This window comes from Phasianus colchicus, chromosome 1, assembly GCF_987193195.1.
Source record: "Phasianus colchicus chromosome 1, bPhaCol1.hap1.1, whole genome shotgun sequence".
NCBI lineage: Eukaryota > Metazoa > Chordata > Aves > Galliformes > Phasianidae > Phasianus > Phasianus colchicus.
The window spans coordinates 114,656,179-114,674,695 of NC_143436.1; the positions used below are offsets into that span (position 1 = coordinate 114,656,179).

Consider the following 18,517-nt stretch of genomic DNA (forward strand, 5'->3'; position numbering starts at 1 on the left):
TTAGCATCTCTCTAAACATAGATGTCTTCAGAAGACTAGACATTTCTTATGAAAAACATTGCATTCTAGGATTAAAGGTAGTATGAAACAACTCTAACTTTGTTCAAAATAATAATGTTAATCAAATGGAGCTGGATAATTTGAAAATGACAAGATCTGCTTTTCAAAGAACTGTTAAGACAAATTATATACTCTTAAATAGGATTTACAGAATCAGCCATCCCAAGAAAGCTGTTTACTAAACTGAAGATAAGGCTTCTTCAGTTCACTTAGACTGAACTATCTTTCAGGAGTCATTTATTGATTCTTATTCAGAATGTCTAACTGTCATAAAAAAATTCTGATACATTGTTTTACTTTATAAAGATTTCTTCAGGTGTTATCTTCTTGCACCAATATTTCCAGTAGAGGGAGCTTTACGATTACATTTAGTAGATAAATGACTTTAGTAAAATATTTTGCATTTCCAATCTAAAATGGCGTGAGTCCATATTTTTTTTTATGCAGTAAATTCATTACATCTTTGATTGGAACAGTTCAGAGAGAAGCAGAAATGGCAATCTGGTTTCTAGAAGTAAAACTTCTGTATTTACTGTTATAGTATTAAGTCATGATTCCTTTGAAATTGAAGTTCAATGTAAATTAATAAGTGTGTTACTATGGTAGTAATATCAAATCTGTCCCATTCTTTTCTTTCTCTTTCCCTGACAGTAGTGAAAGATTAGTCTGGGGAAATGGTAACATAGTTTAACATTGCTTGTTTTTAATGTTTCTCCAGTTTGTGGCTATTCCAAGAGAAACAACAAAAGAGTCACACTGAGTAAATTACTTTCGTGGCATTAAATTTAACTGGCTATTAAAAGAATCATACAATGATTTAGGTTCAGAGGGACCTTTAAGATCATCTAGTTCCACCCCCCGCCATAGGCAGGGACACCTCCCACCAGACCAGGTTGCTCAAAGCCTCATCCTGCCTGGCCTTAAATGCCTCCAGGATGGGGGCATCCACAAACTCCCTGGGCAACCTGTTCCAGCGTCTCACCTCCCTCACAGTTAAGAATTTCTTCCTAATATCTAGTCTAAATCTACCTTTGTCCACTTCGAAGCCATTTCCCCTCATCCTGTTGCTATATGCCCTTATAAAAAGTCTCTCCCCAGCTTTCCTGTAGGCCCCCTTCAGGTACTAGAAGGCTGCTATGAGGTCCCCCAGAGCCTTCTCTTCTTCAGGCTGAAGAGCCTCAGCTCTCTCAGCCTGTCTTTGTAGGGGAGATGCTCCAGTGCTCTGATCATTTTCATGGCCCTCCTCTGGACCTGTTCCAACAATCCTATGTCCTTCTGTTGGGAGTCCCAGTACTGGACACAGTACTCCAGGTGGAGTCTCATGAGAGCAGAGTAGAGGGCAGGATCACTTCCTCTGACCTGCTGTTGCACTTTTTTTGATGTAACCCAGGACACATTTGGCCTGGGCAACAAGTGCACCTTGCTGGCTCATGTTGAGTCTTTCATCAACCAACGCCCCCAAATTCTTCTCCTCATGGCTACTCTCAACCCATTCTCCACCCAGCTTCTATCTGTGCTTGGGATTACCCTGGTCCAGGTGCAGGAACTTGCCCTTGGCCATGTTGAACTTCATGAGGTTGGCATGGGCCCACCTCTCAGGCCTGTTCGGGTCTCTCTGGATGGCATTTGTTCCCTTTAGCATGTCAACTGCACTCTCATCTTAGTGTCGTTTGCAAACTTGCTGAGGGTGCACTCCATCCCTCTGTCCATGTCACCTACAAAGATGTTAAATAACACTGGTCCCAGCACTGATCAGTAAGGAAGGCCACTCGTCACTGGTCTCCACTTGGACATTGAGTCATTGACCGCAACTTTCTGTGTGTGACCATCCAGCCAATTCCTTATCCAGCAAGTGGTCCATCCATCAGGATGTCATGCAGAACAGCATCAAATTTGTACAAGTCCTTGGTCTTCCTCTTATTACTGGTACATCTGTAGAATTTCTTCTAGTTCCCCTTTATGTCCCTGGGTAGATTTAATTCCTTCTGGCTTTTAGCTTTCCTAACCTGATCTCTGGCTATTCAGACAACTTCTTTGTAATCCTCCCAGGTAACTTGTTCTTGCTTCCACTTCCCATAGACTTTGGACCAGAGTAAGTCCATGATCTCCTTGGTGATCCACAGAGGTCTCCTGGCATTCTTGCCCGCTTTCCTCTTTCTTAGGATGCACTACTTCTGGACTTGAAGGAGATGGTCCTTGAAAAGTGACTGGCTTTCTTAGGCCCTTTTTCCCTCCGGGGCTTTATCCCACGTCATCCTGCCATGCAGTTCCCTGAAGAGTTCAAAGTCTGCCCTTCTGAAGTCCAGAGTAGCAAGCTTTCTGCACACCCTCTTTGACCCCCTAAGGATCTTAACTCCACCATTTCGTAATCACTGCAGCCAAGGTTGCCCATGAACTTACTGTTCACTAGCCTCTCCTTATTGGTGAGGACAAGGTCCAGCATAGCAGGACCAATTATCTTGTTTCCTTGGCACAAAGAAGTACTTAAAAAACAAAGATTCTCCTTCAAGTTGTTTTTCAACATGTTCAGCTTTGAATGCTCATTCCTGTCTTGAATATACTGAGGTTTTTGACCCAATGACTGCTCTACACTATGTTCATGGCAACAATATAGTTATATATTTCTCCCAGGTCTCAGTTTTTTTGTTTGTTTGTTTGGGTTTTTTTTACTTGAGGTAGAACAGTTTTGTCCTTCCCCATCTTTCACAGATTTTCATGAAATTTTTGCAAGTTTTAATCAGTACTTTTCAAACTTTTCCTCTGTTGACTAATTGCAGGAGAAAATTAAAAAAAAAAAAAAAAGAGGGAGTAAAATTCCATGTAAATTTATTTTTCCAAAAATAGTTAGTGTTTGAATTTTTCTTTTCAGTTGTGACCTCATCAAGTTTTCTGAGCTTTGCAGTCTTCTCCTTTTGTGATGGATTGCCAAGGATGGATGCACCAAGAATCTTTACTGCCTTGTAGAGCACCACATTCTTTTTCCTGACAAAGACAATCCATTGAATGGAAAAAAAATGTGGAAAGTTTATTATTCTGCAACAAGATAACACAATTATAGTGTTTCTCTCTGTGTTTAATGCAAGGTTGATTTGATAGAGACAGAGATTACTGAATCCTGTTCTGTTATTGTTCCGGGATCTTCCACACCAATTAGTTGTAGTTTCAAGGGCACTATTAAATTTGGAGTCATACAGTATACATGTAGGTAACCAGAAATTAAGATGAGGCTTGAAAATGCATATATATGTAAACATTGTAGTCTTGAGTTAACTGTGGTACATAAAAGCCCAATAACATTTTGTGTTAGCTAATATATTGTGTACATGAGATCTGTAGTTTATTTTACAGTTATGTTAGAAATATTACATATTGAACCATTTCTGTGTATATTTTGGGTCTTCATCGCTTGTTTTTTGTTTGTTTGCTTTTTAGTTAATTGATAAGTTCATTTTTTTGCTCATTTTTAATGATGAAACGGTGCTTTTTGATGCTGATGTCTTTTGGCTTCCATTTGGCTAATAAAAGTGGGTTATTATGTAGATAGTGGTATATTTGTGCTAACTTTGCCCGTACATTTTCAGAAACAGGTGTGTATACATTTGGACTTGGACAGTATGGGCAGCTGGGACATGGCACTTTACTTTTTAAAACTTCTGTACCAAAGTCTGTAAAACACTTGAGGAAATGTAAAATACATAACATTACCTGTGGGGAGAGTCATACTGCTGTAATAGCAGGTATGTAAGTGAAAAAATTCTGAAATGCACTCTTGTTTCTCTATACTGTTGAAGTATTTTTGAAGTATATATTATAAAATAAAGAGTAGAAGAAAGCATATGTGAAGTTATTAGTTGTAAAGGTTAACTAAGATAGTGACAAAGCCAGAATCAGTTTAAGGGATTGCTGCATAGTTTTGTGTATGATATCTCCTGGGGAACTGTATCCTCATAATCATGTCTTGTTAACAAGTAGTTTTGTTTAGAAGCCTTTGTTTTGCTGCACAGTTTCAGTGTTACTGTTTCTTTCTTTTTTTTTTCTTTTCAAAATTGTCTAGACTAACTCTAATCTTAGACAGTCCTTTGTCTGAAAGCATACATATTTTTAGAGTATATTCATCTGTTGGGAATCTAAAAATAATTTTTCAGTTTTTGCTTTTGGGAGAGAAACATTCCTTACTTGCTTGGCCTGTTACTTTGTAATGTTTTTATGTTTTTGTCCTGTTTTTGTATTGAATCTCTGTTATTAATAACATTCTTTTTTTCCACATACAGAAAATGGCCTCATGTTTACTTTTGGAGATGGGCGACATGGAAAGTTAGGCCTTGGAGAAGAGAACTTTGCAAATCAGTTTGATCCTGCTCTGTGTTCTAATTTTTTGAGTTTCACGGTCCTTTTGGTAAAACTTTTTACATGCTTCACAGACATCAAAATGTTTGTATTCTTACAGAATATTATTAACAAGAGCTGAAATCTCATTATAAAATGTTTTTTTCCTACAACTTTTAACCAGTATTTAGCCTAGAGAAGTGAAGGCTTGGAGGTAATTTTATCAATGCCTAAAAATACCTGAAAGGAAGGTGCATAAGAAGTAACCAGACCACTAGGTGGTGCCCAGTTGCATAACAAGGGCACAAGGAGGCTCCATCTGACCGTCCAGAAGCACTTCTGTGCTATGTGATTAACAGAGTACCGGCACAGGTTGCCCAGAGATGTTGTGGAATCTCTTTCTTGGAGATTTTCAAAAGCTGCCTGGATGTGGTGCTGGACAGCAATTTGCTCTAGATGTCACTGTAGTTATCTGTTGCTCGCATTTGACTTGCAGCAAAATAATTTGCTACAATTGTTTGAAAATCAGTGGAAATAGCTTTGCTTTCTTCTGTTTCATAGAATCATAGAATTGCTCAGGTTGGAAAAGAACTTAAAGATCATTGAGTCCAACCACAACCTAACCATACTACCCTAATTCTAACAACCCTCTGCTAAATCATGTCCCTGAGCACCACATCCAAATGGTTTTTAAACACATCCAGGGATGGTGACTCAACCGCCTCCCCTGAGAGGGTATTCCAGTTTTTAAACACCCTTTCGGTAAAGAAGTTTTTCCTGGTATCCAACCTAAACTTTCCCTGCTGCAACTTGAGGCCATTTCCCCTCATCCTGTCACCTGTCACTAGTGAGAAGAGACCAACCCTGCTCTCGCTCTAAGCACCTTTCAGATATTGGAAGAGAGCAATAAGGTCTCCCCTCAGCCTCCTGTTCCCCAGTTCCTTCAGTCTCTCCTCATAGGCCATATTCTCCAAGCCCTTCACAAGCCTTGTAGCGCTTCTTTGGACCTGCTCCAGCACCTCCATGTCCTTTCTGTACTGAAGTGCCCAAAACTGAACACAGTACTTAAGGTGAGCCCTCAACAATGCTGAGTATAGGAGCAGGATGACTTCCCCAGTCCTGCTCATCACACCATTCCTGACACAAGGCAGGATGCCATCAGCCTTGCCCACCTGGGCACACTGCTGGCTCACATTCAGCCAACTGTCCATCAGTACACCAAGGTCCCTTGCCATCAGGCAGCTTTCTAGCCACTCCTCCCCAAGCCTGTAGGATTGCCTGGGGGTTGTTGTGGCCAAAATGCAGGACCTGACACTTGGCCCTATTGAAACTCATACAGTTAATCTTGGCCCATCAATCCAGCAATCCAGTTTTAATAGTTTCCTAGCCTTATCATATGTTTTGTTCAGTGCAAATAAATTTAATTTAACTAAGGAGAAATAAACATAGATCGTTGGTCATTAGGAGTAGTAATTATGTATTCTTATTTAAAATAGAAACTAGATTTGAAGTAACTTAACATCTCTTATTTTTTATTCTGTTTTCTTGTAATCTACATCACTGGTGATGATGGTAAGAAAATGAGATCCTTGTGTTGATACTTGTAAGTGAAGTAACTGGGCTTTGTATTGTGCTTTAGGTTGCTTGTGGTGGTTGTCACATGCTGGTTTTTGCTACTCCAAGACCAAAAGAATCTGAAGAAATACTCTTAGAAGATTTATATGAGAGCCGTTTGATTTCTACTGTCTCTAAAATGAGTGGAGATTCACTAGTAACAAACACATTACAATTAACATCAGCACGAATACGACGTCGAGAGAGGGTAAATTCAGAGCTGTTGATAGTTGCCATACTTTTTACAGGAAACTTTTAAAACTGAAGTGATAGCAAACACCTACATAAATATATCTCGTTAAAATAAGAGTATAATGTTAATTTGTAAAAAGAATGAATATGCACCCTCTTCCCAAAATTGATGGGAGTAAAAGAGTAGGTATTTGCCAGATTTTAGTTGTTTATGTGTATGAAAAAGGCTCAAATTGGTTTTATGTTTTTCTTTATTCTAAAATACCATCTATTCCTTTCCATTTTTCAAAATATCTTAGAAATGTAAGAATAAATATATAGATAAAAAAGAACCTCTGAAGCCTTGAATTGCTTGAGCAACTTTGTAGTTTATGTAGTTTTGTAAGTGAAAATTATAACTCTTTTTCTTCTTTGTCTATATTTTAAGACTGATTAAAATTATTCTGTAAAATCCATTTGAAATATCTCATTATATACCTTACCAGTTTTTAGGACTATAAATAATCAAAATGTTCAAGACATCCAGTGTATATTTGTTTATACGAAGTTACAGTGTTGTATCATCAGCCAAAGGGAAGCGCCACTGTCAAGTATAGGAGGTTACTTATGTTTATTTTTTCTACTCTTATTCTCAGAATTTTCTCAATGTGTTTTTCAATCTTCTAAAGGAACGGTCACCAGAACAGTTTATTCAGATGGCACGAACTCTGCCTCCACTGGGAGAACGCTTCTTACAATCTTCACCGCTTGTGACTAGCAACACCAGTCCAATATGTTTTTCTACAATAAATGTTCCTAATTCTGAGCCTGTGAAAGAGAGACATCATGAAAAAGGTGACTTGTCCCCACATTTTGCAGTTTTTTTCTGAGAACTGTATAGTTTGGCTTTGCTTAAGCATAAATGAATGCTCAGTTTGAACACAAAAGAAGGATCCAGTTCAGCCTTAACTCCTGGGCATGTATCAGAATGAGAACATAGAAGTTGCGAAGCGCATAAAAGAAATGGCCTAAACTTGGATTGTGTTTGGAAAGCATGCTTAAAGATTTAGAAGTTTAATTGAAAGAAGAACAATGGCTAAATTATACTTATGTTTCCTCAGTCCTGCAGAAATACGACTGCATAAAATACTGTGAAATCAATAAGCACTTTCTCTGTTTTCATTAAGGAAAAGAGATTACAGAGAAAAAGTGATTAGGAAACTAAATCTTAAAGACTCAGGAATGCCTAATGGAGACCTTGAGTAAGAAAAGACGTCTACTAGTTCCTATGGGAACTTTCTTCTTCCTTTGGAAATGCAAAAGTACTTGTTCACTCTCTGGTATCAAAGATAATCAGGATTCAGAATATCCAATCTCATGCCAAAGTCTGGACAACAGTGATATTGGGCTGGACTTGTGCATAGGTTCTGTAGTACAGTTCTGGACTTACCTGAGTTCCATACCATGTGTGATTTCCTGGAAGGAGGAATGCTGAAGACTGCAGTATGCAGTGTTTCCTTGTAAAAGTTAGTTCAGATTCACTGGACAGTAAAATTCAATTTGAAAGTTATTAATTCAGCCAGAATTAAGGTAATTATCTGTAGAGCTGCTAGTATGCCCATGTTGGTTCCAGGTTAAATGTTGTGGTGAAAATTGAATTGCCTTTAGGGTGTTCTGAGATCTGAAACGTTGTGGTTTGTACCACATGAAACCTAGTGAACTTGACATGAATCTGAAAATGTTGTAGGCACAATTTTATGTTGCTGCTTTGGAGTTACTAAATTTGGTGTCTCCATCCATTACACAGGTAATATGCAATGTAGATAATATGACTACAGATAAGTTAGTCTAATTGTTCCACTAGTATTAAAGAGATTATTAAAAAAACAAAGGCAATAAAAGCTTTGTCCCATGTAGCATTTGTGCTTTAAAAGTCTGCAAAAAATTATCAGATAACAGTACACTGACACTAGATTTTTTGAGCTACATCTAATTTTAATACTTATAAAAATGAGGTGAAAGTATTTTTGCTGTGTTTTAGACTGGGAGAAATAGGAATCTCCAAACTTCAGCCTGATACCAGTAAAACAGGGATAATATAATCTCTCTTTTACAAGACTGGGGTATGCTGCTTGGTATATATCATTTGCTTAGATGCTAATTGTTTATATTTACTTTAAAGAAAAGAAGCATCAAAAAGATGAACCTGATGAAGGCTCTCCAGAAGATTCAGATGCTGAAAATAATGACAGAAACCTTGGAGATACAGCTGACATCCTAAATATGGTAAGATATTCTACTAAGTAATCTATGACTCAGTTGTTCTTGTGCACGGGGAGAACAAAGCAGCTAAATCACGTTTCAGGTTCTAGTAAAGAATGTTTATCTAGCCCTAAACTTCATAGTTGACATCAAATGTATGGACATAGTGTATAAGTGAATAAATGAACATGCATTTCCTGACATTGGTGGAAATATAGAGAAACCTTTCAAAATGTTATCCTGCATCTTTTCCATTGAAACAATGTGAAGTTTTAAGTTACTATATGAAAACAGTAGCAATTTATTTATTTATTTATTTAACTAGCAATTTAATAGATATTATGTGGCTTGAAAAGTATATTTAGGTTCTCCAATGAAAAAATATTTTCAGAATGTTGAAATGATGTCATTATGCAGCCTTTCATAGTTTGTTATATTCATTCTTTAACAGAGATTTCATTCTTTGCAGACGCATGTGATGAGATTGAACTCCAGTGACCAGTCCTTAAAATTATCACCAATTCAAAAACAAAAGGTACTGTAACTAATCATATATACATATGCTTATACTGATGTTTAAAAGATCTGTAATTCTTGTATGACCTGTGAACTTCATTGTTTTGCTTTGAGTTTTAACAAATACTAGACAACTTTTATAGGCCCCTCTTTCTGATGTTTGAATTTTCCATGAGGTAAAATTCGAAGAGGCTAACTGAAGTGAGAGTGGATTTGTGCAGACACATACAACTCGCACTGCCAGTGTTGTCTGAGATGACTGAGTATAATACTCTGCCACTCTAAGGGACAGAAAACCATCATAATCTTGTCACTGACTTTGTAATTTCTGGTAGTAACTTATATGTTTGTTGTTTTGTTGATAGCAAAATATTTTAACTGATGTTGGGGACAAAGTATAAGTAAAGATTTTATTTACAGAAAATCACCATAGAGTATATTTAAAAGAGCAATAATACTGGTCTTAGTTATAAAATTGGAATACTTTTGAATTACAATCCTGTTTCACTTCTAAAATGATATCAATCTTCCAGCATTTTGGTATATTTCATTACCATTTCATTCTATATTAAAAAACAAACAAACATTTTGAAGAATTTTCTAAGTAAATGCAAGTTTTAAAGCAGAAAGTCAACAGATTTTCAAAATTTTTAGAAAAAGTATAATAGTGATTGCATCAGAAGATTTCCCAAGTGGAGGACAGTGTAATAAAACTTTAGTTTTTTCCTCTATTCACACTGCGTCCTTCACACATTGCATGTACTCTAGCTATGATCATGGCTACAGAGATCTTACATTCACTTTGAGTGCTTGCATAGTGAAAAAAGAGCAGTAGATTTGCCATCAAAAGCATGTTGCATTCTTCTAATATGTGTACTTCTAAATCCATTTTATTTATAATACTCCACCTTTTATGCTATCTTTTAGTTACATCACATAAACTGTTTCTTTTCTTGTTCAGTTGTTTCTATAGTATTTTCTTTTGCTGTCGTTTGTTCTTAATGTTTTCCTTCTTTCTTTTTAATTTTCTGCTTCTCATGTGGAATAGAAGAACAATAAAAATCTGAAACTGAAAAGAGATGGTAAAGGTGGGCTGAAAACTGTTGATTTTGATTTCATGCAGAAAGGATCAGAATTAGATTCTGGTTCCTTACAAAAGCAGTCTTCACTTTCAGAGTTACCAGAACAAAATGAAGATTTAGAAAACAGTAGTGCCTTTGTAGGGAAGCCCACAGCCAAAAAAAGTACAAGGAAAAGTGAATCTCAGCATACACAAAGTGTTAGTACTTCAAAAAGTGGTGTTCAACATATTAGCAGGGACAAATGCAAATTAGGTAAAAGGGAAAAAGAATATTCAGAAAACCCTGAAATTATCAGAGAGGAAATAACGTATAGTTTTCGCAATGAAAAAAAAAATGATTCAGATAAAAAGTTAAAAGTTGTTAGGTCTAAGCAATCCCTTAAAATTGATGTACTTCCATCTGCATCCAATAATCAGCCCCAGAACGGTTCATTAATTGTAGAAGAATGCAATCTTGTTAAAAAGCAAGGAAGTCAAGAAGCAGTAGAAAGTGGAAACAAAATAAAGAATGCTGTTGAAAAATCTAATACATGTGAAAGAGGGAAACAAAGTACTGAAAAGCAGAGGGAGTTTAAAAAAAAGGACCCATTATTTAAACAAATAGCTGTAACTACATCATCGTCTTCAAGTGAAGAAAATAATAATGATCTTGCAAAATATGTTCTTAAAAGTAGGGAAAATGAAGGGTACTGCTATGAATACGGAGAGATCCGGAAGTCAATAAAAACAGAAAATGTAAAAGATCTGGAATTACAAAAAGAAGGCAGTGAGATTGAAGGGATGCAAGCTGCAAACAGTGAGAAAGAGTATGTAGAAGCCATTGATACAAAAAGCCTGAATGAGGAAGAGACATACTCTGAAGCTAAATTTGATGAAGATAGACAGTTAGAAACAAAAAATGATCAGGAATCTAATGAAGAGCAGGAGAGCGAAGACAGTGAAGAAGACGAAAGTGAAAAAGAAAATGGATGTCAACTGAATGAAACAGTTGACAGTGAATTTGAAGTAGGGGGGGAAGATGAAGAGGCTGAGGTTGAAAAAGATACAGACAAAGTCATTTCAGCAGAAAGTGATGAAGCCGAAGGGGGAAAAGATAATGAAGAAAATGAACAAGATGAATCACCAATCGAAAGAGACGGTGTAAATGGGGATGCAGAAGAGGTTGAAGTAAGTCATGAAAAACATGTCACAGCTCAAGGAAATGAAGAAGACAGATTGATAGAGGAAGCAGAAATACAGAGTGAGGGAGAAAAAGAGAATATTGAAGAAGAGGAGGAGCATGTAAAAGAGAAACAAAGTGAAAAGGAAGAGGAGGAACAGGATAAAAGTGAAGGAAGAGATGAGAGTGAGGAAGGAGGTGAAAATACAGAGGAGGAGGAACAGAAAGGGGTTGAGGCAGAACAGGAAGGAGAAGATGGAAAGGAAAGTGAAGAAGAAGAAAGGGAGACTGAAGGAGATGGTGAAGAGGAGTTAGAAGGAGCCTTGTCAGGGAGCGAAGAAGAAGAGAGATCCAAAGTAGAATGGAAGGAGGAAGATGGAAATAAGAGGGCTAAGGAGATGAGGGAGGATGGAGTAGAAGAGGAAGAAGAGGGGGAGGATGAAGTAGAAGAGCAAAGAGAAGAAGAAGAGGAGGCAGAGGAAGGAGCAGAGATAGAAACTGAAGGGGAGAAGGGAGAAGAAGATGAAAACAAGGAAGAGGAGGAGGGAGGAAATGAAGAAGAGGAAGGAGAAGAAGAAGATGGTGAAGAAGAAGAGGGAGAAGAGATGGAAGAAGATGAGGGAAAAGGAGTGGAAGAAGAGGAAGTAGAAATAGAAGAAGAGAATGAAGAAGGAGTAGAAGAAGAGGAAGAGGAAATTGAGGAGGAAGAGGGAGAGGGAGCTGAGGAAGAAGAGGGAGAGGGAGCTGAGGAAGAAAAGGGAGAGGGAGCTGAGGAGGAAGAGGGAGAGGAAGAGCAAGAAGAGGAAAAGGAAGAGGGAGAAGAAGAAAAAGGAAACCAGGAAGAAGAAGAAGAAGGACGGGAAGAGGAGGAAGAAGTAGAGGAAGTGGAAGAAGGAGGAGATGAAGAGGATGAGGACGAGGGTCAGGAGGAAGAGGAGGAGGATGGAGAAGGAGAAGAAGGAGAGGAGGAAGAAGAAGAAAAAACAAAAGATGAAAGAAGAATTGTTAATAATAAGCTTCCACAAAAGAAAAGCAAAACCAGGAAACCAGGGAGGACAGGAAGTTCTGCTGTAGCAAACAACTCCAAACAAAAAATGAAGTCAAAACAGCGCGTGGCAAATGGTTTGCATAATTCAGAACAATTTTGGAACAATGTGCTGCCTCATTATTTAACACTGAAATAGTATAGACTAGTGGAGATTCATCTTGAGTCTACTCAGGAAAATCTGAAACTACAGCAAATTGATTTTTAAATGTATCCGAAAATTTGTTATACATATATTTTAAGTGCCTATTTACTGAAAAAGAAGATGCATGGATTTGAGAAGCTTTTATGAGATAAATCATATACTTTGTTGATAAAATCATTTAAACAGTCATCTTTATCATATTTGACACAGATTTAAAAGAACTACTAAGGAGGCAGGATGTGTTTGCCTGCAATTATAACTTCATGCTGATAACATGAATTATACATTGTAACAGTGTAATCTTTGCATCTGAATCAGATTTCCTGAGGTAATACATGAATTTTAGTTGCAGCTTATGTGTTAATGTGCCTGATATGAAAAGAATGTCAGTAAATCATTAAGGATACATAATTTAAAATTTTGGTATCACTCCATTTTCATTCCCCCTATTCATATATAGTTAGAATGTTTGTTCAAATACTCAGCATAAGTTAGAAAACAAGTTGCCAAGTATAGATGGGTCAGTAGATGAGAGGAAAATGGAAATGTAAGCCTGGGCAAAAGGTGGCTTGGGCTTTTCCAAAGGCCTTAAAGGTTGACTTCGTAATGTCAGCACACAATTATGTGCATAAAAGCTGAATATAAACCTCAGAATTTTGTCTAGATTGCATTATAAGAGAATACATTCTCTTTAGTGATAATTTTCAGTTGCTACTTTTTATGATTTGATATAATTAAGAATTTGAAAATATACGCCTGTAAAACATGATTTACTTGTGTATACTATGCAATATAAAAAAGATTCAATAGCTGCCTACAAAAGACTAAAATATGTTAGTCACCTAACTCTAAGGTTCTCAAGAAGCGGATTATATTTTGTTACAGAGTGAATTACATATGTGTTTTTTAAAAAGAGAAAGTATGCTAATACTTACACACAAACAAATCTTGAAAGATATTTTTGGTGCTGCATTATTGTTATTAGAGTCTGAACCAGCAAAAGAAGGGATATGAACTCTTGTCATTCAGCATTATTAGTTAAGTACTATGCTAATGGTTGGTCTGAGAAAATTTTATAAACATCTCTTAAGTATTCACTGGAATTCACTGGAAGAATTGCTATTTAAACATTATTTAAAATGGATACTGAAGAAGGAAAACAAAATGAGTAAATGCCACTCAATAAAAATGTTAACAGAATCAATACTTATATTGAGATTATGAAGCATTTTTAATGTAAGATATTAACATTAAACTGTCTTTGGCACAATGTCTCCAGAATTTATTTTCTAAGAAGGCATTGGTAGATTAATGCTTTGCTAGTGCATTCTAGTTCTGTTCAATCCTTCCTATCTGAATCACCCTTTCCATATACCATGTTTGAAGGTAAGATCGATTTCAGTTGCATGCTGTATGTAATAACTAAAATAAAAATAGTTAGTCCAGTGACTTTATTTTGTCCCTGTGAAATTAATTTCAACCTTTATAACTTTCTGGAATACATTGTCTTGATGTGGGTATGGATGGGTAAGTCTTGGAAAAAAAGGTAAGTATAGTGATATTATGATAGAGGGGAATATTTTAACAATTAAATGCACTCCCCAAGAAGACAGCTCACTCTTACAGTGAAGTCCTTAGTTCTTCTGTAGATGTAGTGCTTTATCACTGAAGTACTGTGAAATCATTTACTTTTAAAACTAAGTAGAGTTAAACTGAATTATTTTACCTTTCTTAGGAAAGATTAGGATGTTACTGTGACTAAACTTGGAGCAATAGTGGAAAGTATTTTTGTAGGTCTAAAATCATGTTTCTTGGAATATAATAATCTACTTGTGATTCTGAAATTCAGCCTTGGAAGAAAGCTGTGCTGTGAGAATATTCTGTTGTTATGAATAATATTTCCAAGAGAGAGAGAAAAAAAAAAAAAGCACGGGCACTTTGATTTCAGATCCACACAGGAATGAATCGTCCCTTATTGTTTGGGTGTAGCTTTTAATCTAAATTTTTAGGCAAATAGGGACCATTTGTTGTTTCTTGCTTAACAAACGCTGATAGTATAAGGCTTCCCAAGGTTTCCCAAGAGTTTTAAAGAAGCCAAGTATGGACATCTCTTCTTTATTCTGTCTGGAAAAAAATCATTGACATTAAAATTGATTTTATATTGCTTTGTGCATCATTCCTGTGGTAAGGGAAAAGCAGAGCATTTCTGCAGTTCTTCTAAGGGTTTTCCACAGAACTGTTACATAAATTGTTCACTATGCCAATGTTTCTGGGCTTTGGGGGAATTTGGAACTTCATCAGCATTAACTAGAGTGGAATTTTGTTTAGTTTGACTCATACTGATTTATAAAGCTTGGTAGCTGTGGTTTTATGGAAATTCAGTATGTCCTTGGTTTCTATTATGGGATAAAAAGAGATTTATGTGCAGTAAGTAAGCTTAAGTAACATGGCAGAAGCAATCCCTAACTACTTTTTAGTAACAAAAAAAAATCCAGAACTAGAGAAAACAACAGACATAACTACCCAGACCAAAGGTTTGTCTAGCACCAATAACTTGTTTCTGTCAGTTGCAATCTGTGAATGTCTGGCAAAAAAAAAAAAAGAAAGAAAGAAAACAACAAGAATAGAGCAAATGTGGTGATACTTCTCTTGTGTAATACTCCATCTCTGTGTGTTACTTCTTCCTCAAAGAGGGAGAAGGGTCCTTGGGGAAAACCTAGTGAGGCTCATTGAGAGGGCTTTAAACTAGGTCTGAAGGGTGACGGGAGGTATAGTGAGCCTTCCCATGGTAAGATATGGGATAGCATAACTAGATTAGAAGGACAGGGTGCTAGCAGGGGCCTTGAAGGACCTGCTACCTTAAGAAGTGCTGGCAACACTGCAGCACATACAAAATTTTGTGATGATGAGGCAGTGACTGCTGGGGCAATAGGAGAAGGCTATGGGGAAAATCAAGGAAAATACTTAAGAGGAATTAAGGAGTTATCCTTTAAAGAGGTGACAAGACCAGCTGCCCTGCTGGAGTGCCTCTACACCAATGCACGCAGCTTGGGAAACAAACAGAAGGAGCTGGAAGCTACTGTGTTACTAGAAAATCATGATATAGTTACTGTCACCAAAACCTGGTGGAATGATTCCCATGATGAAAGTGTGGCTATTGATGACTGCAAACTGTTCAGAAGGTACAGACAAGAAAAGAGGGGAGGGAGTGTTGCTATCTACTTCAGAAAAGGAATAGAATGTGAAGAGCTGTCCCTAAGAATAGTCTAGAACAAGTTCAAAGCCTATGGGTAACAGAGACTGAGGCAGCAAAGGGAGCCTTTTGATCTCTATCTACTACAGGCTACCTGATCAAGTAGAGGCCTTCTACCTCCAGCTATGGGAGGCACTGTGATTGCAAGCGCTCATCCTGCTGCGGGACTTCAATCACCCAGATTGATTACAGCTGCTGGAAAAATAGCACAGCAAGCTGTAGACAATCCAAGAGGATCCTGGAATGACTGAGGATAAATTCTTGAGTCAAGTAATAGAAGGCCTCACCAAGGGTTGCAATACTGTATTTGTTGCTCATCAGTGCAAATGAACTGATTGGTGACATCATCAGGATTGGAGGCTGCCTGGGCTGGAGTGACCATGCAATGGTTGAAGTCATGCTCTAGAGGGATGTATGACAGGCAAAGAGTAAAGTTAGGACACTAAATTTTAGGACAGCTAACTTCCAGCTCTGCAGAGATTTAATCAACAAAACACCCTGGGAAACTGTCCTCATGGGTAGGGGTGCAGAGCAGAGCTGACAGATTTTTTAGGAAGCTTTCCTCAGTGTGTAAGAGCTCCTCCATCACCAGCAAGTCAGGAAAGGAAGGCAAGAGACTGGCATGTCTGAACTGAGACCTGCTGGTCAAACTGAAGAGCAAGAAGAAAATGCAGTGGAAACAGGGATGGGTGTTATGGGAAGAGTATAAGGAAGCTGCTAGGCTGTGTAGGGATGGGTCAGGAAAGCCAAGGCCCGGCTTGAACTAAGCTTGGCAAGGGGTGCCAGGAAGAACAAGAAAGGCTTCTACAGGTACCTCAACTAGAAAAGGAAAGTCCAGGAGGGTGTATTCCCCCTAATGAGTGACACAGGCAGGCTGGTAACAACAGACAAGGAGAAGGCTGAGGTATTTAATAATTTATTTGCCTAGGTCTTCTCTGATAACTGCTTGTCACATATCCCTCAAATGTTTGGTTTGGTAGGAGGGGACTGGGGAAGCAATGTCCCTTCCATTGTAACTGAAGATCAGGTTCATGACCACCTGAGGAACCTGAACATCCACAAGTCTGTTGGTCCCAATGAGATGCATCCCAGACTCCTGAGGGAATTGGCTGATGTAGTCACCAAGCCACTCTCAACGATATTTGAAAATCATGACAATCAGATGAAGTCTGATGATGATTGGAAAAAAGGCAACATCACAGCCATTTTTAAGAAGGGTAAAATGGATGACCCCGGGAACTATCAACCTGTCAGTCTCCCCTCTGTACTGGGATGGAATAGATCCTCCTGGAAGCTATTCTAAGGCAAATGGAATACAGGAAGGTCTTATAGGAGAACCAGCATGGCTTCACCAAGGCCAAATCCTGCTTGATCGACCTAGTGACCTTTTATGATGGTCTCACTGCATCAGTGGAGTCTGATGATGAAAGAGCCACTGATGTCATCTATCTGGACTTCAGTAACGCCTTTGACATGATAGCCCAGAATGTTCTTCTCTTCAAATTAGAAAGATATGGATTTGATGGGTGGACTGCTCAATGGACAGAGAACTGGCTACAAGATCAAGTCCAGAGAGCAGTGATCAGTGGCTCAATGTTTGGATGGAGATCAGTGATGAGTGGTATCTTGTAGGGGTCAGGTCAGTGCTGGGACCGATACTCTTTAATAACTTTATCAGTGACAATGACAGTGGGTCGAGTGCATCCTCAGCAAGTTTGCTAATGACACCAAACTGTGGGGTGCAGTTGACATACCATAGGGATGCTGTGCCATCCAGAGGGATGTAGACAGTTTCACAGTTTGACGGAGGTGATCCTGTCCCTCTACTCTGTGCTGGTGAGGCCTCACCTGGAGTACTGCATCCAGATGTGGAGTCCTCAGTACAGGAGAGACATGGACTCGTTGGAGTACATCCAGAGGAGGGCCACAAAAATAATCTAAGGGACAGAACAGCTGTCCTACAAGGGCAGACTGAAAGAGCTGGGGCTGTTCAGCCTAGGGAAGAGAAGGGTCTGAAGGTCACCTGATGGTGGCCTTTCAATATCTAAAGGGGAGCTACAGGAAAGAAGGGGACAGATTCTTTAGCAGGATTTGTGATGATAGAACAAGGAGAAATAGCTTCAAGCTTAAAGAGAGTAGATTAAGGTTGGATATAAGGAAAAAGACCTGTACATTGAGCATAGTGAGGTACTGAAAAAGGTTGCCTAGAGATGTGGTGGATGCTCCATCCCTGGAGATTTTCAAGACAAGGCTGGATCAGGCCCTGGGCAACCTGATCTAGCTGTGCATGTCCCTGTTCATTGCAGGAGAGTTGGACTAGATGACCTTTAAAGGTCCCTTCCAGCTCTAAGGATTCTGTGATTCTAATCCCTCAGTATTCAATAGCCTGTATTTCAGAATATGTACGTGTCGTATTTAATAGCATTTTTTGCCCATTAATTTCTTTGACTTTGTTTTTGAAGCATTTCCTCTCCAATACAGGTTTTAATAAACAATTCTTAGATTACATTAAATATTGTGTGAAGAAGTAACTCCTCCTTTTCTCTTAAATCTGTCTTGATACTTTCATTTTTTTTTGTCTCTGTATTATCTTTATTAAAGAAGAAAAAAAATGTTTATTGTCTCTTCATGATTTGTTCCCTCTTGGTTGCCACAGGGAAAAGCTCTTTGTGATTTAAATCAAGTCAGAATCAAAGTGGTTTACTGGCTTACTAATAACTGTAAACCAGCAATCAATGAATTCCACATTAAAGATCAAAGATCAATAGCAGTAATACAGCAGGTAACAACAGTACTGACATTCATAAAATGTTAATAAGCATCTGCACATTTCTGTGTGAACCCCTGTCTATAATCCAACAGCTCCTATCTTTATTAACCAGAAG

The 18,517-nt window shown here is 38.0% G+C and overlaps 1 protein-coding gene across 1 annotated transcript in view; it reads left to right on the forward strand.

Moving 5' to 3' along the window:
* Window positions 1-18,184, forward strand: part of RPGR (retinitis pigmentosa GTPase regulator) — a 45,166-nt gene extending 26,982 nt beyond the window's left edge. The window contains exons 8-15 of the mRNA XM_090123859.1: window positions 3,642-3,797; window positions 4,332-4,456; window positions 6,026-6,208; window positions 6,861-7,026; window positions 8,354-8,457; window positions 8,903-8,968; window positions 9,604-9,651; window positions 9,998-18,184. Coding sequence (XP_089979985.1) covers window positions 3,642-3,797; window positions 4,332-4,456; window positions 6,026-6,208; window positions 6,861-7,026; window positions 8,354-8,457; window positions 8,903-8,968; window positions 9,604-9,651; window positions 9,998-12,373 — 3,224 coding nt within the window. The 3' untranslated portion in view covers window positions 12,374-18,184. The remainder of the gene's footprint in view (window positions 1-3,641; window positions 3,798-4,331; window positions 4,457-6,025; window positions 6,209-6,860; window positions 7,027-8,353; window positions 8,458-8,902; window positions 8,969-9,603; window positions 9,652-9,997) is intronic.
* The last annotated feature ends 333 nt before the right edge of the window (window positions 18,185-18,517 follow it).